General features: G+C 37.9%; 1 protein-coding gene across 3 annotated transcripts in view; it reads right to left on the reverse strand.

Moving 5' to 3' along the window:
* The window catches only part of LOC149564316 (thymidylate kinase-like), a 41,871-nt gene extending 26,116 nt beyond the window's left edge, over window positions 1-15,755 (reverse strand). The window contains exons 1-3 of one of the 3 annotated variants that reach the window (XM_089827378.1): window positions 15,582-15,755; window positions 14,792-14,874; window positions 14,321-14,671 (exon numbers count right to left, since the gene is read on the reverse strand). In XM_089827378.1, the coding sequence (XP_089683504.1) occupies window positions 14,321-14,671; window positions 14,792-14,820 (380 nt within the window). In that variant the 5' untranslated portion in view covers window positions 14,821-14,874; window positions 15,582-15,755. Of the gene's footprint in view, window positions 1-14,320; window positions 14,672-14,791; window positions 14,875-15,174; window positions 15,487-15,581 lie in introns of those variants that run through there. The other 2 variants (XM_089827379.1, XM_089827380.1) reach the window with 2 other exon arrangements.
* Between the last annotated feature and the right edge of the window lie 6,588 nt (window positions 15,756-22,343).

Here is a 22,343-nt window from a genome sequence, read left to right on the forward strand (position 1 = left end):
TTGAGGACACCCCCATGTTGTAGCATATTGTGAAGTTTGATTTCTAGTGCCACCATAATGCATGAGAATCATGAAGGCGCAATTTCCAAGAAAGCACTCAATGTTGGAGACTACTAGCTAAGAACACACAAGGAAAATAGTCATAGTGAGACAATTTATTACAAAGGACAAGCTTGTTATCTGGCAAACTGGGTAGTTAGACAGTTACCAGTACAGACATGGTTATGTCATTTCATGAGCATCGTATCGAATATTATAAATGTGGCTTTCACTTATGTATTTGGGATCATTGCATGGAACATTATTGTTATGTACAAAAACATTTGATTAATGAATAGTATTTTACTTTGATAAGTTATTATATGTTTCTTTCATGTTCACCTACGGGCTGAACATTTGGCACTGTTGCCAGTTCAAATCCGAAGTGGTAGTGAATGGAAAGTCGAGGATAAATGGGAATAACTGTACCAAACAAACGGAAAACGAATGAGGATGATGAAACAAAAATCCCAGAAGGCGAGCACGAGGCAACCCAGAACTTCCACTTCCTATACCGCGTAAGCCTTGATACCTTCGTATGGAGAGAAGCCGCAAAGAACGAGGTTACACTAGACAATGTGTGGGATGATATGCACGCAAGCCCAACAATGAACTAATTCTTAGACCAACAAAGCTATTGATGAATCTATGATATGGATAAAGATGCTTGTCTTCAAGTTCTAGAGCATAATGTTGCAGCCAAACTGTCATATTCTCTTCTTTAAATTGGATTAAATGATAAATAATAATAATAATAACTAAATTAAAAATATAAAAGAATAAAATTTAAATAATTTAACTATTAATTTAGTTAAACAAATGGCCAAAATTCATGAATGGCCTCCCTCAAATGATAGGTATAAAAGGGAAAGACGAGCATTTCATTTGAGGAGGGGAGGAAGGAGGAAGAGAAAGTAGAGCATAAGAAACAAGGAAGGATTAGGGGAAGAAGAAAGTTAAGGGAGGAAAATAAGGAAGTGGCCTTCAAAAGGTGAAGGGTTGCCATCCTTTCAAAGGGTGGTAATTGTGAAAGGGTGTGACCATTGCAATGAGTAGACATGGTGAAGAGGTGTTATCCTTCCTCACAAAAGATAAAGGGGAGAAGGAATCAAATGATAATTTATATCTAGCAATCATTTGAAGAGAAGTGAATATATAAAGAAGTCTCTTGAATACTTTGTAGAAGGAAGTGATCAAAAGGGAGATCAATCCTGATCATTAGCAAGCAACGTATTGGTGCAGGAGCACCTAGTCCAAGGTTTGGTCTAAGTCTCCTTTGAGTCTTCATTTTTGTTTGTTCTAGGATGGGCTTGTACTGACTCTAGCCTAGTCAAGATTGTCAGTAAGTTAGATGTTTTGGTGTGTTTCTAAGTTGTGGTTCGTGTTTTGGAACATAGATCTAGGACCTAGAGAAGTGTGAAAAAGGTGTGTTCAATCCACCTTTGTCATCTAGGGTGTGATTTCACTCATTTGTGTGGCTAAGGACTCCTAACATGTTATGGAAGTCAGGAAGTGCAAAGAAGTAAAAGATGTCAAATTGGGCAAAAATTGTCAAAAGTTGTCAAGCTGGCACAATGGCCCAAAACACATGCATATTAGTGTTTCAGGGACAAAATGATGTTTTGACATCATTTTTGGCTAAATCCAGATAGGTCAGGAAGTTCCAACATGAAAGAGAGCAAATTTGCTCATAGAAACCAAAAATTGTCAAAGTTGTGCAACTTTTTGAAAAGTAGCTTAACAACTTTTTGGGCAAAAGTAGCAAAGCACAAGAATGGACTTGGTAGTTATGTCAACCACCTACAACCTCCTTGAAGACCTATTTAATCATCATTCCAGCATATCCCAAGGGTTGGGAATTGTAATAAGGAAGCCTGAGCAAGTAAATGCACGTTTTTCTAGACAATTTGTTGCATTTGATTGACTTGTACGAACAGATGGATTGAATAGAAGAATCTGATTTTGGATTTGTGTTTCTCATGCTTGTGTAGTACTTTTCTCTTCAAGTTGTTAGTTTGTAAGTATTCATCTGATTAGGTTTTGAAAGTATTTTCAAACTATGCAGTGTGCTGTTCCAGGTTTGAATTTTTGAGCAATAATGGTTCTCCCATGAATTCCTACCGTGAGCTCTTCATGGTTTCAAGGGACATGGTAGTAGAGCCCACGTACATAATGTATATTAGTTTTGGGGCCCAGGAAAGCATGGCAAGCAATTTTAAGGTGATGCCCTAGGCAAGTCTGTGCACTTGGTTAGGAAATCACAATTCAAGAAGAGAAGTTTTGGGGTTTGAAAGTGTTTGGATACTTCAAACCAGTTGGTGTAGAAGGAGGAAGAATGAGTAAGGCAAAATCCTACCGAGGGAAAAGTTTCTAGGATGGGTTTTGGAGGGTGAAATAACATACCCTATTCAGACCAGTCAGCATTGCCTTGAAACCCTTCAAAGTAGGCTAAAAGTTGCTTTTGGGTGTACGGACACTTCCAGGATCTGAGACCCACAAAATCTTTAAGTTTTCCCAAAAGGGTACCTAAATATCGAGTTTGTTTGCCACCTCCTTTGGAGTAATTTAGACATAAAGTCAAAAAACTTAGTTTGGAGGGCTAATCCAAGTAGCCCTGTTTTGAGCAATTTTGACTTTTAGGCAATGAACTTGGTTTCAACTTGCAAGATTGGTGTCCAGAAGGTTAAGAGAAGTCCAAGACCATTGAAGGAGGTCACTATTCTACTTGGATAAGGGTTTTGGCCAAAAAGCCATAGGAGTAAGGTCAACATTGAGTTGTGAAGAAGCAATTGTGTAAGGAAAGAATCAAAAACAATGATGTAACTAGGTTGGAAAGTGATCAGAGGATATGTTGAAGGTCCTCTAGGGATTTGGGGAACTAGGAAACCCTAATAGGCTAGTAGCAAACCTGGGTGAATCCTAAAAGAGTAGGATTTGGGAGTAGCATGACCTAGTGTTACATCAAAGTGGTATGAGAGCAAGAAAGCTTGGGGTTTGTGGGTAGATGTTTCAACCTACAGAATCAGTTGGAGATTCCAATATGATGACCAATGCAAAATTGGCCAAAGAGATGGGTGAACAAAAGGAGAAGAACGGGATTCTAGAGGAAGCTTTAGAAGCAATGAAGACCAAATTGGAAGAAGTTACTGAGGCAGCTAAGAGCAAACGGGAAGAAGGTGAAACCAACAGTAGGGGTAAAGAAAAGGTTGATGAAGAAGACCTTATCCTTGAACATGACCCTCCTATCAATGAAGAGCCATTCCTAAAAGCCATCAAAGCCTTGGGTGGAAAGGCCCTAGAAGGAGTTCCTTTATTCAATGGGAAAATGGACCTTAAGTTAGTGATGGAATGGGTGGAATGAATGGAGAAACACTCTGAATGTGAAGGTGTGAGTGGAGCTGATGTAGGAGCATCTTGCATGGGAAAAAAAATTGTGGAGGAGAGAGAAAGTGACGAAAATAGAAAAAAAAAAAAAATTTAAATAGGAAATAGAAAAAAAGGAGAAAAGAGGAATTTCTATTTTCAAAGTGCGTAGGTGGCATAAATAGAAAAATAGTTGTCATTCCATTTATCAAAGTGTGTAGGTGTCATCTTAGAAGTTTTTGGAAAGTTCCTTAAATCATGCATTTAATATTTGTTGTGCTCCACAAAAGAAATGTAATTTTTTGATTGGGCCACATTGTGGTGCTTAGTTGTATTTGGGTGGGAATTTAATATTTGCTTTAAGGCAGTTGTATTTACCTTTTATCCCACATTGATTGTGTTTGTAATGTCTTGGGTTGGAAGTGCCTATTTAAGCAAGGGTTATGATCATTTGTAATCAAGTTGGGGAAGTGTAAGCTCTTCTTGTAGAAGCTCTTGGTGTGCAAGTTAGTTGGAAGCCCTTCGTAAGGAAGCTCTCTCATATTGTGAGAATTTGGAGTTCTTATTTGGAGTATACTATAAGGATTTTCAAGTATAATAAAATTGCTTGGGAAGCATTTTGTCATCTCTTTGTCTCCATATTGTTGCATTTTTGGTTATGAGTTGGTAGGGTGGTGTGGCCCTTCATCAAGTGGTATCAAAGCGGGAGTTCCTGAGTGTGTAGACAGATCGCCGAAGCTGAGGCAGTTTGCACCAGGACTTGGGTTGGAGAAGTAGATGTGAGTTGATCTTGATTTGGTCATTTATTGTTCTTTCTGGAGTCCTAGATCTCTTGGTTGCGAGGTGGCAGATCGTGGTTCTAACTTGCAATTGCAGAGGGCTTGCAGATGGATTGGAAGATGGAAGACTGATCTTGTTGAGGCATGGTCGTAGAGCTTTTGTGGATTGCAGATCCGTGGTCTTGGACTTGTGATGTGGTTCCTGATTGTTCATGCGAGGTGGCAGGTTGCGATCTGACTTGCAAACAATTCAAGGTTGTCACAAGGAGGGTGGGAAGGATTTGTTGCAGAGGGTTTACGAAAATCTTAGTAGACGGCTCCAAGAGGATTGGACCCTGAGATAATTGCGAATCTCTGTGATGTGGTGGAGAGGAGGTTTTCTGAGATGACTGCTCGGCTTGAAGCTAGCTTGGCTAATCGAGTTAGGGATGGGGTGAGGAAGGAATTTCATGAACGTTTGTGGAGTTGGAGTCTACCGATCCGGAAGAGAGTTGTTTGGCCAGTTAAGAGACTTGTTCGAGAGAGAAGATGGCATCACAAGGTTGAGGTGGAAGAAGTTGGTTTTGTTGATCAGTTTGTGGAGCCTGATACAGAACTTGCAAAGCAACTGGAGGTTGTTGCTGAAGATATTCCTAACCTTGTTGATGTTGGGATGGAGATTGGTTTTCATGATCAGTTGGTTGAGTCTGACATGGAGATTGTGGAGCACTTGATCGTGGATGATCTAGTTGTTGTTGGTGATGATTTGTATGTTGTAAAGCATCTTGTTGTGAGCAATGAGACTGCTAGTGCTGTGAGTTTGGCATATGTTGCTGAGAAGTTACATATTGTTGTTGATATGGAGTTTTTTGTTGCTGGTGTGGATTTACTAATTGTTGATGTGGATGAGGGTTTTCTATTGAAGCATTATGTTCAGTTTGTTCCTGGGAGTGAGCATGCTGATTGGATGATTGATATTCTGGTGTTTGACAAAGTGATGCATATGTGGATGATGTGCAGATTGGTTTTCTTGTTCCTGTTGAGGTGGAAATCTTTGGTGAAGATGAAGATGGTTGCAAATCTTTCTTTTGGCATCAAAGTGTGGGGCACACTTCTTTTTTTTATCTACATAGGGACTCTGATGCAGGAGCATCTTACATGGGAAAAAAAAAAAAATTTAAAGAATTTGTGGAGAGAAAAAGTGACGAAAATAGAAAGAAAAATAATAATAAAATAGAAAATAGAAAATAGAAAAAAAGGAGAAAAGAGGAATTTCTATTTTCAAAGTGCGTAGGTGGCATAAATAGAAAAATAGTTGTCATTCCATTTATCAAAGTGTGTAGGTGGCATCTTAGAAGTTTGTGGAAAGTTCCTTAAATCATGCATTTAATATTTGTTGTGATCCACAAAAGAAATGTAATTTTCTAATTGAGCCACATGGTGGTGCTTAGTTGTATTTGGGTGGGAATTTAATATTTGCTTTAAGGTAGTTGTATTTACCTTTTATCCCACATTGGTTGTGTTTGTAATGTCTTGGGTTGGAAGTGCCTATTTAAGCAAGGGTTATGATCATTTGTAATCAAGTTGGGGAAGTGTAAGCTCTTCTTGTAGAAGCTCTTGGTGTGCAAGTTTGTTGGAAGCCCTTAGTGAGGAAGCTCTCTCATATTGTAAGAATTTGGAGTTCTCTTATTTGGAGTATATTGTAAATTTGTAAAGATTTTCAAGTATAATAAAATTGCTTGAGAAGCATTTTGTCATCTCTTTATCTCCATATTGTTGCATTTTTGGTTATGTGTTGGTAGGGTGGTGTGGCCCTTCATCAGAAGCACAAAAGGTCAAAGTAGCCAAGTTTGGGCTAAGGGGATCAGCCTTAACATGGTGGAAGTACCTCCAAGAAGAGAAGGAAAAAGTAGGAAAGAAGCCCATTGCAAATTGGAATACTATGGTAACAAAAATGAAAGAGCAATACCTACTAGAGGACTATGAGCTTCAACTTCATAAGAAGAGACAAAGTTTGAAAGAGAAAGACATGGACATAGTAACCTATATCGAAGAGTTCCAAAAGTTGTGCTTGAGATCATGAGTGCAAGAAGATGAAGCCATCAAGGTAGCTAGGTATCTAGAAGATTTAAAATGGAGTATTCAAGAAGAGATTAATATGAGGACTCCTCCTATTGGCCTGATTTTCAGTTTACCAATATTTGCTAAATATCTGTGAAAATCAGGAAATTATATGCCTAGACTACCTAGAGTTTCAGAAAAATTGTCATTCATGTTAAACCCTAGGGCTTTTGACTTGTTTATATTTTGTTAGGGTTAGGGTTTTAACCTTTTGATTGGGATTCATGAAAACCATGTCATATTTTCCATATCCTATGTTTGAGCCCTTTACCTTTATTTTCATGTCTAGCCTCATATGTTTTAAGTCGCGACATTGCGACAAGCCCTTTGGCATAGCTTCACCGCCTTTTAACTGTTAACAATTTATGGTGGTGCGATTGTGCGAGATGGTTTAAATTTTCCTTTGTGCAATTTCGCGGCAGTCAAGGTGAATCCTACGGTCTATGTTGCGACTAGGCGATCAATGCCTTTATGATGATTGCAATTTCGCAGGTTAAAAGAGAGGGTTACATTATATGCTATGACTGGGTGACAATGTTAAATGATTGGTTTGCAATGTGTGTTCACAGCTTCACAAGGTTTTCATGAGGTTAAGATTTTAAGTCGCAGTGGTGCGAGTGGCTAACACCTGTCCCAGTGGATCCTCTTTTCAATTCAATTCTATGCAGGATGATACTTTTGCCTGTGCCGTTAGATCTTCCAAGATTTATGGTGGGCGTATCTACAGATTTTGAAGTTGGTCAATGTTTAAGGAAACCAAGGATACGCCCTTGCGCCATGTGTATAGGTGAGTCCATGATTCAGTAGCAGTTAAAGTTAGCTTTTGTTCGCATGGTCGCTGGGGTGAAGAGCTAACCTAGGGTTAAGGTTTTGAAGGTGCGATTGGCCGCCATGTGGATGTCCCTATTGAGGTGGTGTAGGGGCAGCTCCTGATTGGTTGTAAGGCAGACAAGGGTCACAAGTTTGCAGTTTTACCTGGGTCATAGATCAGATGAAAGATCAACTCGCTATCGAAAGTTGCTTGTTCTTTATTCTTAGGGACATAACGACGAGCTAACATGTGTTTTGCCACATTAGCAAGTTATACAAGGAATGCCAACAAGGTAGAAAGGTTGACATGTGGCACACTCTAGGAGGAAAAATGAAGAGCTTAGAAAAGTTAATGTGGCAATGTGGGCTCGGGAGCATAATAGAAAGAAATGTACATGTGCGGATTCAGGTTCGAGTGAAATTTATAATATTGCATAATATAATACATGGATCTCACTTGGTAGTCAACTGGGTTTTCACCCTAGGGTGGCGAATGAAATATTGAAGTATATTACAGAAACAAATCATGGTGTTGGTCGACACCGACACCAACTAGATCGATGGTTAGTGGCTCGACCAGAACATTCATGATCAGGATCGGATTTTCAGATGGAGTAAAGCAGTCGAGAAAATCAAATAAAATCATATTCGTGGAACAACCACCAAAGAAGTAAATATTTTGAGGGCATTGTTGGCAGAAAGTAGTTAAAGAATTTCATGATCATGAGCAGACAAAGACAAAAAGAACTAAATTAAAGGCTCCTGCTTACCTAATATTTTTCCAATAAAAGTAGGTTTTTTCATCACTCTGAGGAGATATTTTTGCAAGTTTGTTATTTGGTTGTGATGAAATTTGATTTTATAGTTACAAAGAGAAGAGATATTCTCTACAGCAGCAGCAGGGAGAGTTTCAAGTGGACACATGATAGTATCAAATCCGATCCGAAAACTTCTTCTTGTCTATATATTCTCTCCTCTCATTGTAAGGGTTCCAATTTTGAGATTTTTCTCACTATTGTGAGACCAACAGAGTTCCAGTCTCTATTACTATGACCACAAGGATGACTCCAGTTTTATTGATGTGATACCACCATCTTCAGCACTTTCTTTGTTATGGACAGCAGTTGTAATTTCTTCTGAGCATTAGTTATACAGTCATCCATTGTATTATTCTGAGTTCTGCATACACTTGCTCTATTGGTTTCAAAGAGATTAATATAGAGCTTCATTTCTTAGTTTCATTCTGATTCTTGTCTCCTTCCTTTGTTGTCTACAATGTTTTGTGGTTTAGGAACAAAGAGCTTAAACCGGTTTGCAACCCCTTAAAGTTGTATGTCTTATTAGGTTTTGCTATTGGAACAAAGAGCCAAGTAAATGCTTACTTACCTTGATAGGGTTGCAGGTTTCATCAAGAGGATATTACAATAAGTATGAGAGTTTTTATGAAGATAGATGTCTATTTGTAAAGTAAATAGATAGATTAGATATCTGATTATATGAGTATATTTTGGATATCCATGTGTATGTCTTGACTTAGTTTATGCCCAATGCATAAGGGACTAATCAGCTATGAGATTGCATGTGTTTGTTGTTCATACCTTGGTCTAGCTGATATTCAAATCTTTAATCGAATATCTTTTCCCTTTATGTTTAAGAGCTGAAAAGAAGTTACCCTCACTTAATTTATCAGATTCATGTGTCCTATTATTAGCTATTTCATGCCCATGAATGTTCGCATAAACATAGAAGATTCAAGGGTTTTTATCTGTTTTATAGATTCAGTTATATGCCTTTACAATAGTACCATATAAAGAAGTTGAGGTCCACCCGCCTAGGTTTTGCAAAGCCTGAAGGAGGAGGAGAGTATAGCCTTATAGTTGGCCCTGGTGTCTGAATAGGTGCATTGAACATGGGAATTAGCTGCCCCTAGTTGCATGTGTTCTTATCACTGAGTTATTCAAAAGCTGTTAATTCAGAAGCCAACATCTACAATAGTTCATAAATGCTTCCAACTTGCTTTGAAAGTGGAAGAGAAGAACAAGAAGAAGGTAGACTCAAACTTCAGTGCAAGAGGTAAGGGTAGAGATGGAAGAGGTAGAAGCTATGGTGGAAGAGTATCTGACTACAAGTCACAAGGAGACAATAAAGCAACTGAACAACAAGAGGGAAGTTCAAGAAGAGGAGGTTTCAGCAAGAGCAAAGGCTCTAACACAAGTTGGCGAGGAAGGAGCAGTAACCAAGAAAGAGGTTCTTACTTTGCCACCATGAAGTGGTACCATTGCCATCAGCTAGGACATCCTGCCTATAGGTCCCTGAAAAAGGCTCAACTACTCAAGGAACCACAAAAAGAGTCAATTATGTACAAGAGGAATCTAGCAGCAGCAACAAGCACTCTGAGGTACCCCTAGAATCCGAGGAAGGGGAGAATCTGATGATAAGGAGAACACTGATCAAGGAACCAGTCAAAGAGTAACCAAGTCAAAGGAGAGCACTTTTTAGGATCAGATGTAAGATCATGGGAAAAGTATGCAGAGTTATAATTGATTCAAATTCAATTGATAACATAATCAATGTGGAGGCAGTCAACAAGTTGAAGTTGAAAAGAATCCCTCACACAAATCCATGCGAGGTCACATGGCTAAATAAGGGTCAACATATACTGGTTGGAGAACAAGCATGGGTGGAGTTCACTATAGGAAGGTACAAGGACAGAGTATTGTGTGACATTCTTCCCATGGATGCATGCCACCTTCTACTTGGAAGGCCATGGCAATTTGACAATCAGGCTATACATGATGGGACTAAGAATGCATATTCATTCAAGAAGGATGGAGTAACTTTCAAGATCCAATCCTTGCTAGAAGAGAGAAAGTTGAAGACCTCAGGACCAAGTATGCGTATGGTTGGTGAGAAGGAGTTCTTGCAAACACTAGAGGAAGGAGATGGAGTTGGTTTTGCACTAGTCCTAACTAAAGATGAAAATGCTGCCAAGAAGAAAATACCACATGAAGTGCAAGAGTTACTTGAGGAGTATTAAACCATTGTAAGTGATGGATAACCTGCCACCTTGCCTCCAAAGAGACTTGTTAGCCACTAAATAGATTTCATTCCAGGAGCTACCCTGCCAAATAAAGCTGCCTATAAGATGACTCCTCAACAAAATGAGGAAATTGCCAAACAAATCCAACAGCTTCTAAACCAAGGCCTAATTAGGAAGAGCATTAGCCCATGTGCAGTCCCTACTGTTTTAGCACCTAAGAAGGGGGGAACTTGGAGGCTTTGTACGGATTCTAGAACCATAAATCGGATCACTATTAGGTATAGGTTTCCAATACCTAGAATTGAAGACCAAATGGATTTTTGGGGGGAGTCTGTCTATTTTTTGTGACTACATCAAACACCAATTAAAATTGACCAAGTTCGGTGTAAGTCCTCCATTCACCTTAGTTATCAGCAGGCCATGGCACCCAAAAATTCTTCCATCACCAATCTTTGGCATCAGCAATATAGGCATCTGAATATTCACTCTCTCTCTCAATTGGCATGAGATAGTTTTGTCATTGGATTACCTAAGATTCAGACACATAATCATGGAGTGTGCAGAGCATGTCAAGCTTGGAAGTAGCATCAGACTCCATTTTCAAATGACGATGCTTCAAGGGCCTCAAAGCACTTGCAGTTGGTCCATGCAGATGTTTATGGGCCCATGAACACTCTATCACTCACAAGATGCAGGTATTTTCTCTTGATTGTTGATGATTTCAGCAGGAATATGTGGGTGTATTTTCTTCAGCATAAACCAGAGGTGTTCAAAGTGTTCCAAAAGTTCAAGGCCTTTGTGGAAAAAAGGGTCCACTTGTTAGATTCTCACTCTTAGGTCCAACAATGATGGAGAATTTTGTTCATCTAAATTCTCTGACTTTTGAGCAACACATAGGATTAAGCATCAACTTACTACATCTTACGTCCCACAACAGAACGGTGTTGTTGAGTACAGGAATCGTACAATCACTAAGATAGCTTGATCAATGTTTGAACATCACAATGTTCCAAAGAAGTTTTGAGTAGAGGCAGTCTTTACATCTGTTTATCTTTTGAATTGGTCTCCCACACAAACCATTAAGAAGATGACTTCAGAGGAAGCTTGGTCTCGATAGAAGGCCAAGATCAGTCATCTGAAGATTTTTGGCTCTACAACATATTTTTCAATTCCAAATGTGAAGAACACCAAACTGGATTCCAAGAGTAGGAGATTGATGTTCACAAGATACAGTGATACACATAAGGCTTACCGGTTGATTGATGTTAACACAGATTGTCTCATATTTAGTCCAGATGTCAACCTTCTCCTAAGGATCAGCTCACAAGCCATAGAGATGGATGTTTGTCTTCCATTCAATTCTCCTGATGGGAGAGATCTAGTTGACATTGTGCCACCTGCTCCTCTAAAGGACATTCAAGTTCTCCATCCTGTGATTCCAGGTCCTATTGTTCCTATTGTAGCAGATGTTGGTCCTTCTACTCTCCAGCCTAAGTGGTGGACCAAGACCATTGGGGATCTTCATGATGATGAGTTAGTTGACGGTAGATCTTCCTGAAATAAGAGCAAGCAGCATGCCATAGTCAATTTTGATCTTATGACTGACATTCACAGTATTTTTGAGCCCTAGACATATTCAAAGGCTAATAGTATACTAGAGTGGGAATAGGCAATGGCAGCTGAACATCAAAGTCCCATGAAGAACAACACTTGGATGCTGTCCGACCTTCCACCAGGGAAGAAACCGATTGGCTGCAAATGGGTCTATAAAGTCAAGTATAAGGCTGATGGCACACCTGATAAGTACAAGGCACGGTTGGTTTCTAAACAGTTTTCACAGAGGGAGTTCTGAAGTTAGCCAAGAATCCAGTCTTCCATGAATGGGCAAAGCATGTACAGCTTCATTGTCACTGCATCCACCAGCTTGTCAAAGATGAAACCATGACATTGCAATATGTACCCACTGCAGACATACTCACCAAGTCTCTCAATCTGGACAAGTTTATCAAGTTTAGGGGCAACTTGGTGTATTTGATAGATTGACCGCTAAGGGAGGGTGTTAGAATATTTTTAGTCTCCCGTTATCTTTGGTTAGTTCTAGTTAATGGTCACTTGGGCTTTTTTTTTTAGTTTGATCATTCAGTTCTGTTTTTAGACATTGTCTTAATTAAGACAACTTTGCTTTTTGTTTACGCTATTATTAGTGTTTGTAAACTCTATTTAAAAGTTCATTGATAATACAATAATTATCCTGTTTTTTAACAATTTCAGTCCCAGAGGGCATAAGAAGTTCTTATGAGAAGCAGACCTAAAACAATTTTAATGAATGACATAAGCTTCATGTGACACCCAAAGAGGATAGGGAAATTTCCATGAGTTATATAGTCCTTGGAGTCCCAAATGAGAACTCAAGCACAAGACAAAATCAACAACAAACCATAGGAGGAAAGTCACAAGGTAATGTTCATATTCACCCATGAAGACAAAATGCTATGCAGTTTCAAGCTTGTGCATAAGCATGTTTAGCAGAGAAAAGGTGACTACAGGTCTGCAGAAGAGTAATGACTTATGCTCATTGGGAATGTAAATAAAGGAGTCATATAGATGTGACACATCAGTTTGTTTGTTTTCTTATCCTTTAAATTCTACTGCACCATAAGAGGTCTCCAACCAATTCAGTTTTCTTTCACATGGCCTATACACATGGATAGTGCACTTGGGAAGTTTAAGGACGTGTAATGAAGCATATGATAGCATCCAAGGGTAATTACGAGGTAGTTTGAGCAGTCTAGTGGACATTAAAAACACATAACATATCTGGGAGACATTTGTCAGATATCTAGGAGCCTATCAAGGAGTATCTTATTACTAGCAAGACTTTTCTTCCACCTTTAACAGCCAAATCAAAGCAGAATTCTTTCCAACTCCAATATGGAAGGCAACCAGGTCAAATTGAAGCCATTAATCATGCTCTATTTTCTCTCATATTTGTTGAGATTGAAGATATAGTTCAGCTAGGGAGGGTTTTCCTTAGTTCTTGCTTGCTTTCTGCTATAGTACATTCTAACTTCTTAGGTTCTAACTTCTTATCAATCAGAAAGTTGCAAAACGACTGAAAGATCATTCATTTTGTGACAGAAAAGAGCATAATTTTTCAAAGTAGAATCACATTCTCAGAAATGTACAACAGTATATGAAAAGATTTCTATCAACAAAGAAGTACCTTTCTTTCTCTAATCTGTTTATTTGCATGCAAATATAGATGACTGATGCATTTTATGTGATTCATATGCAAATCCTCAAAATAGTTGTTACTTCCTATAGCATCTTAGTGCAGAAGAAATAGGTTTTATACAGCATATAGTCTGTGTTATGAATTTTAACAGTTCTTGATTGTGAAAACTTCCACTTTTTCTTCCATAAAGTATGATAAAGGTTGACTGTATTGATATATCAAAACACGAGTTGTGTAGAAGAAAATTTGTTTGTCATGATAAATTGACTCAAATCCCCAGCAGTGCAGATCAGAATATTAATTTAGGGCAACATCATCATAGCCATAGGTTTCATTTTAAGTTATCCCTTCTCCCTTTTACCTAAAAATCAGTATTTGAGAGTAAATTGCAGGTAAAGTACCAACAGAGAACCTGCTCTATAACTAACAGATTGACAATGGATTGTGGGTAAAGTACTAACAGACAACCGGCTCTATAACTATTGGTTTGGCCTCGACTATTAGAACCCACACTCTGGGAGGTCATCCCAATGTTTCACTGAATGGTTAAACCGGGTTCAACAAGGGTGCACATTCTAACAATAACACAGCTCAGAAATGGAATGATATAAGTCACAGAAAGAAGCATATAACAAATGATTCAGAAAATACTCAAATATGTGATATCCAGTAACTCACACATGTTTTGGACATCAAAATGCATAGCATGCAGTTGTCATTCACTTGCATTGTTGCTTGGAATAAAAAGTATTCAAAATCACAAAATCCATTCATAAATAGTAGGTAAGTAAATTTGCAAACATAATCCAGAATAATCAACACAATCGGTTACTCATGTTTCATGGATATCTGGACAATATAGCAATTGAGCAAAGCTCAAGCATTTGTAGAGAGAGAATCCTCCAAGAATATCTAATTAAGTGTTAAATTATCAATGGAATTTCAAGAGCTTACTTTTTCTCCCAACGGTTGGCACTGAAAAGCAAATGAATTGTTCTATCATCCAAATCTGCTTTGCTGGACAAGTAAGCTGATATCATCTTCCCTACATCTGTGGTGCGATCAGGGAACCGCCATTCTTCAACAGGAAACCCTTTATCACTCAAGGATGAGACCAGCTTAGCACATTGGGAACTTTTTCCACTTCGATCCAGTCCTTCCAACACAATCAGCGCTCCTCGCTTATTGCCACCAGTACAATAAGATTGCATTGACATCCTTCTTGCAATAAATGTTCTTCGTACTCTTGCAGTGTGAAATGTAGTGCCCAATTGCATACAATATCGAAGAACTGCAGTCCTTGTGCTGCAATGTGTCTCAGATACAAGAATTCATAAATATGGAGTTTATTACACCACATGATCGGCTTAAATATCATTTAGCTAGCTTTATTATTTACCATAGAGATGTAATTAAAGAGCTTACACTAGGTTAGAGAGGGGTTGTATTTGCATAAGAAATGAATTTGAACTGCTTTGAGCTCATCTATTAGTACTGTTGATTTTCACCTGAAACAAAAAGCAACTCCAGATATTATTGGCTTATAATTGATCATAGTAAACCCATAGCAAGAACCGAAATTCAGACATAGACTTAAGATCCATATGCGGAAACGTTCTTGGCCTTTGGAAAAAGCTCCAAAAAAATGCGTCAAAAGAAATTAAAGGATTTTTAGAAAAGTACCCTACCATGAGACACACTTTGGATTCCATAAGCCTTATTTCAGAAAAAACGAAATGCTCAATTCACTGAAAAGAATTACATATTCAACATATCAAGATACACAGTTTGATACTAATGTAAAATACCTACAGCTTTCCAACATCCGTTGATGCAGCACAAATGCTGAAATTTTCGCAAGTGTTCATACAGGACAGACATTAATCATAAATATGGCCTTCAAAACAGCGCATTAATCATTTACTGTTCACTAACTCGCAGGACTCGTTTATGTCAGTATTTGTATATTTTCATCCCAGGTACTCGTAGTACGGAAATCTTCAGTAGGCCTTAACCTCGTCTTTTAAAACAATTTAGCGCGTAAATGGGTCAAAGAGCCCTTTTGGCTAAATATTCCCAGAGCTTAGGCTACACTCAAACCCCCGAAGAAAATATAAAATCTAGCCACAAGGCAACCATTCAAGAATTATATTGCTAAAGAGAAGAAAAGAAATTAAAGAGGCTTTAGAGTTTAACTAGGGGAAAGGGAACGAACCTTTGAACATTCAAAATGATGTGATTCTTTGGATCATAATTGTTGAATCTTCTAAATGTTCCTTCTCACATACATTTAAGTTTGAAGGCAATGGCGACCTGCAAATAAACAACGAGAGTTGAATATAGCTACAATTTTGGCGGGAGCTTGTGTCAGGGTTTCTCCTTTTCGTATAATTTTATAATTTTAACTGTTCCCTTTTATAGGGAAAGGAATCAAGATATGTACTCGAGATGGTTATAAAAATGTACTTCATTCGATCATTTCTTAAAAGGTTTAATGAGCTTTTGTGAGTGTAGTGTAATAGTAAGTTGATTGATTTATTTTTTAATGAAATTTTTAAATAAGTTTTTGAATTATTTTTTATGAAAAAGATAAATTAAAAAAATATCTACATATAATCAAATAAAAAAGTTAACTAAAAATTAAGAGAATAAAAATATTAGGTGGTTATTATAAAAAAAAAAAAGCTAAATTTATCACATAAATAATTGGTTTTTAAATAATGATGAATCAAAGGCTAATTAATCCAAGCGCTACTCAATCATTGGGGTAATGCTTCCTATACAGTTGTCAGAGTGTCTCCTTACGTCTCAACAGATCACACTCCACCTAGGGGCTGTCGTCGAGGGCACAGCTCATCTACCCGCCGCTCCCACATGCCCCGTTCGCGGGCTCCCCGCTACCGCTCTCCTAATGGTGGCGATGGTAGTTGGCATCATCGCTCGACTTCTCCACCCCGTCGTGGCTCCAGGTGGTCCCTAGGTCTGGTGGCTCCCCCTCCTGGTGCTCCTCATGTGGTTTTTGGCAAATGGCCTTTTCGCCTGGAGTTGGCTTTTTCTCCCTCGCGAGCTAATATGAAGGATGGAGACCAAGCCCCTAATGATGTTGTTGATGGCTAGACTGTTCCCAGCCCGCCTGCCAATCCCAAGGATGACTGGGGTTTTCATGATCGCGATGAACCACCCCCCTCAGCTGGCACTGCTTTGGCAACTTGAGGGGTTGCTTAATGTTTTTTTTTATGAATAGTTGTTGATTCCGGCTTTGGCCGTGTGAACTCTCACGAGGTGATCTTTTATCCCCCAACCCTTTTTTGTGAATTGTAACTAGTATATTATTTATTAATAGAAAAGGACTATTCATAAATTTAAAAAAGGCTATTAACTTTTATTCTTCTAAGGTAAAATTTATGTATCCGTTCTGCTCTGTTTTTTCGAAGATGTCGAACTTCCAAAAACTAGCGAAGAATCGCGAGAAGAAATTCCTACAAAAGTAATGGAAAAGGAGTGCATATGATCAGGGGAAGTACTGGCAAAGGCCACCCCCAGTCGAAGGTCGAAACTAGCATCAAAGGATACCTCAAAACAACCATGCCGATCAATTTAAAATTAAAACTGAAAACAGTTTTGAGGTCTTAAATAAGTGCGTTGGAGAACCTCCCAGACAGAGAGGAAATAGAGGGAAGCAAAGACAAAAGATTAATCAATGCACGGATTCATGTTTGACAGCCTCCTTCACAATCCTAGAGGTACTTAATCCCCATAACCATCACTTGTTTTTCACGCTCGAGCATCTGGACAACCAATTTTGGATCTTTAATTTAACAAAATATGCACACATGGAGCCTACCATAAAACCCTTATGCCATCAATATTTGGCAACAGCCCAAATGGCAAGGATTTCTACCAAAACTGATTCGCCTCCATCCTACATCCCTCCACACTGTTGAATTCATAACCAAAACTCGGCACCAAACCCTAATGCGTCTGCTGGATTATGTAAAAACTTGGAAGATCTGTCCAGTATATCAATTAGAGAAATTGAAATTATGTGGGACAAATGCCTCAAGGGAGGTGTGTTCACAATTTGGAATGATCCGCAGCATGATCTCCCTCTATTATCTGACTGGTTGGAGGAAATCTGGGAGGAGCAAGTAAGTATCTCACATTTTTTGGATAAGGCTCTATATGTACAATGTTTAGATGAATCTGTAAAAAAGGAGTTTATATTAGTTTCTAAATGCTTTTTCAATGGTTATTGTGTTAAATTCATAGAATGGTCTCAGAATTTTAGCGAAGAAAAGATAGATTGTAAGATGCCTTCCTGGTTTATTTTGCCCTCTCTTCCTCCGGAGCTATGTCAAGAAGATATTATTAAATCTATAGGGTCTATAGTTGGAGAGGTGGAAGGTATTGATGCATCTTTTATTGTTGTAACAATATAAAGATACTAATTAATGTTAAGTTTAATCACCCATCTGAATTTAAAAAGGAATTCATAACTAGTAAAGCTAAGTATGATATCCTCTTTCAGACATATAAAGGGAAAATAGTTGACATTTTAAAATTTGATGTATCATATAAGATCATGCCCAAGATACTTCCCCTGACCTCTGATGTTAGAAGCAAGTTTCCCTAGCTAAGAATCATGAAGAATAGAAGACTTCAAGAACTCGAAGAACAAAATTTTCTAACAAAGCAACAGAATGTTCAAATAGATCATAAGGAGGGGATGGAATCCAAAGATATAGAAGAGCGTTCGCCAGAAAGAAGAAGGCTTAAATCTGTTATAGTACCTATGCCTATAGAACAGTCAGAGATGGAAGCTAATGATATATCCATAAAAAGACAAAAAAAGAAAAAAGAAAAAGGGAATGGATAAGAAGGACAAGGATGCAGGTAGAACTGAGAATGGCAAAGGCGGCAATCTACAGATATAGCATATTACTGGAAATATAGCAGATAATGGCTTAGATAGAAATGTGACTCCAATCAGAGAAATCACAAAAAAGGGTACAACGCAAGAGGAGACTATATATACCACCCAACCAGATCTTAAAGATGGTTGCAAAGGAATAGGTAATAAAAAAATGAGGAAACATTCAGAACAAAATACCCGAGAGGATCCTCAATTGTAGAAGGAGTTGCAAGAATCTGAAAGGAAGGATAAAGATAACTGCACTCTGATCCCAGAACAAATAGGGGAAGTAAACCAAAACAAGGAACTATCAATTCAAACAGGAGAGATCAATTTCAAAGATAAAGAACTCAGTGAAACACAAGCCAAAGTCTCAAAAATAATTGAGAATTATGATATAGGCGAAGCATAAATTGATCTTCTCTTTTCATCTTCGAAAGACAGATTGAAAGAAGGTACTATGCAGATTGATAATCAGGTTGCTCTGCAGTAGACATCAAATAGGAATCTCGAGGCAGATCTATCCACTCCTTGCCATAAGAGATCCAAAGGAACCTCAAAATTTTGGCAAACACCCAATTATCAGTCCACTTCACCCTTTACTCCAGAGGAAAGCCAGACAGAGATGCGGGGTAAGGACATAAACTCAGATAGTTTACTTTTGAAAGAGGTTTAGAACTTCTTAAACAAGGACTCAAAATCCCCTCCAAAGGTATGAGTGCCAGAGACTGATGATAAGCAGCTTGAGTAGTTAGCTAAAGAATTGATTCAGGTCTTCAATGATGATAATATAAATAATAGTACTACCTATCAGAAAGAGGAACTGATCCAAAAAATCATCAAACTGGGGGGAAAGATTATACAACTGATGATCTTCGAAGGGATTTACAAAAAATTCAAATGGAGGATAGTCTTATGGAATTGGATAAGCAAAGTGGGAATAAATCAAAAATCACTAAAGGAAAGAATAGGACATCAGTAGGAAATATGGCAAAACATAAGCCTGAGGAATTGGATGAAAAAGATATTGGAATTAAGATATGTAGAGAAATAGAGAATGAGGAGTTCAAAAAAATAGGAGATACTGTAACTTCACCAGTACATGACTTGGATGAAAATCAACAAGAATTGGGATTATATATGAATCAGGAAGGACTGAGCTCTCCAATTTTTGGTAAGATGAAAGGAAAAAGAGGTAGGAAAACATTGAAGGAGTTACGAGAGACTGAAGGACTAAGCAGGGAACAGAGGAAAATTGACGAGCTTCTAAGTATGGGGAAGGGGAAGTGCCTTCCCAAGGCATCATGAGGATCACAACATGGAATGCTAGGGGCTTAAACGCCCCTAGCAAAAAAAGACTAATCAAACAATACCTAAATAATTTTAACTCAAATAAAAATTTAATACAAGAAACTAAATTAAACAAGTTAGAAGGTTCCAAACTAAATAGGATGCTAGGTTTTTGGGATTCAGTATTTTTAGAGGCAATGGGTGCATCGGGTGGTCTAGGTATCATCTGGAATCCGAAAAAAGTAGAATTGCAGTGTTTAGCTAGTAGCTTTAACTAGATGTGTGTCAGCATACAGAGTTTAAAATTTGATATACATTTTATTTTAATCAATGTGTATGGACCAAATTGTATGATAAAGAAAAAAGAGGTGTGGGACGAATTAAGTGTGATTCTGCATAATTACAAAAATAGCCACGTCATAATGGGTGGTGATTTCAACACCATTATCAACCTGAATGAAAAAGTAGGAGGTATACAGCATCTTACATCTTCATCTATAGAATATTAATCATGGGTAGATAAACAAAGCTTGGTAGAAATTCTGCTAAGTAATGGTACATTTACTTGGAATAATAAAAGGAAGGATCATGCTTTCATTACGAAAAAGCTAGACAGGTTCTTTATAGTAGGGAAAATTACGGATTGTAATAGAAACCTCCAATCATCCATTTTACCATATGCAGGCTTAGACCATTTTCCAGTATGCATGGAAATATCAGAACCATCTAAACCACCCAAAAACCCATTCAAGTGTGAAAAAATGTGGTTTCAAGATCCAAAATTTATTGAACAAATCAGGATATGATGGGCACAAGCAAACTTTGAAGGCTCTAAAATGTTCATTTTTGTCTCCAAGCTCAACATGTTAAAAGAAAACATTTTAAGATGGAATAGAGAACACTTTAACGATATCTTACAAGAAAAATTGGAGATTGAAGCAAATTTAAAAAACTTAAATCAGGAAATCATTAGATTTGACATGGGTTATGAGAAATACCATTTAGAAAAAGACCTTCTCGCGAAACAAGAAAATATACTTTCAAAAGAGGAAACCTTCTAGAGACAAAAATCTAGGGAGAAATGGTTGGACGAGGGAAATCGTAATACAAAAAATTTTCATAACTCAACCATTTACAATAGATCTCATTCTAGAACCACCAGTATCACTAATATGCTGGGTTCACGCATAGAAAATCCACAAGAAATAGTAGATACGTTAGTCTCCCATTTTAAAAATTTACTCAACAATCATGAAGGATCAAATAGGGAGGCTCAGTCCAATTTTCTCTAATTCATTCCGAAACTCATTACACCTGAAGATAATAAAAATCTCAACAGACCAATCACCCTTGAAGAAGTTTGATATGCAGTTTTTAATATGAACCCTGACAAGTTGCTAGGGCTTGATGGTTTTCAGGCCTTTTTCTTCCAAAAATGTTGGGATATTTTAGGGATAGACTTATGGAAATCCATTGAAGCATCGTGAAATGGTGAATCGTTGTTGGCAGAAATTAATTACTCTTTCATTACCTTGATTCCTAAGAAGGATGGGCTGGAACATCCCAGTGACTTTTGCCCAATAGCTCTATGTAATACAATTTACAAAATCTACTCGAAAATCATGGCTAACAGACTCAAGGAATACCTACCAAAACTGATCTTGGAAGAACAAATAGGTTTTGTCCCAGGGAGATCTATTTTGGATGGCATTCTTATTATTCAGGAAACTATTCATTCAGCAACCAAAGACAAGGAATCGTGCATGCTGATGAAACTAGATATACAGAAGGCTTATGACATGGTTGATTGGCGCTTTCTTTGCAAAGCTTTAGAAGCATTCGACTTCTCTCATCAATGGATTAACTTAATCTTCAAGTTTATCTCCACGCCTAAAATTTATGTTCTCATCAATGGGACCCCTGAAGGCTTTTTCGAGATCTCTAGGGGTATTAGACAAGGAGACCCTCTATCACCTTCCCTCTTCATCATAATGGCTAAAGCTTTTGGGAGGGCAATTTTGGATGCATATTTGAATCGAAGGATCTCGAGTATCACTGTAACTAGAAATGTTCCTAACATTACTCATCAACAGTATGCAAATGACAACATTTTACCGGGTAAGAGCGTATTTTGCACACCTATATGGATGCTTTAGGACAGAAGGTGAACAAAGAGAAATCTGAGATATTCTTTCTGAATACCAATCCAGAGATGGAAAATTTGATCTATAGGATCATGGGATTTAAAAAGGGTGTGTTTCCATGCAAATATCTAGGTATCTCCCTAAAGAAAGGTTCGAAATACAACAAAGTTTGGATGGACACAATTGAAAAGGTAGATAAATAGATTGGGAGTTGGAAAAACAAATGGCTCTCTAAGGCGGGTAAAATTACAAAGATCATATCAGTCCTCTCAACCATCCCAATCTTCCCTATGGCTTATTTACCTCTTTCTAATTGGATGTCTTCGAGATTTGAATCCAAACTTAGGAATTTTTTATGGAAAGATAAAGGAGAGAATAAGAAACTTGCCCATATAAAATGGGATAATATATGCAAATCAAAAGAATATGGGGGCCTAGGAATTAAAAAGCCCCAATGGCAAAACAAGGCCTTGGGAGCAAAACTAATTTGGAGGTTATATAAGGAATCTGATAAAAAATGGGCTAAAATCATATATAACAAATATCTTAACCCGACAGACCCATAATCTTTGTTTAGAATGAATAGACTCCCTAAAGGATCGGAATGTTGGAACTTTATGACTAGATGTCA

Source organism: Cupressus sempervirens, chromosome 4 (assembly GCF_028749045.1).
Source record: "Cupressus sempervirens isolate cs-2001-9-10 chromosome 4, ASM2874904v1, whole genome shotgun sequence".
In the NCBI taxonomy this organism is placed as follows: domain Eukaryota; kingdom Viridiplantae; phylum Streptophyta; class Pinopsida; order Cupressales; family Cupressaceae; genus Cupressus; species Cupressus sempervirens.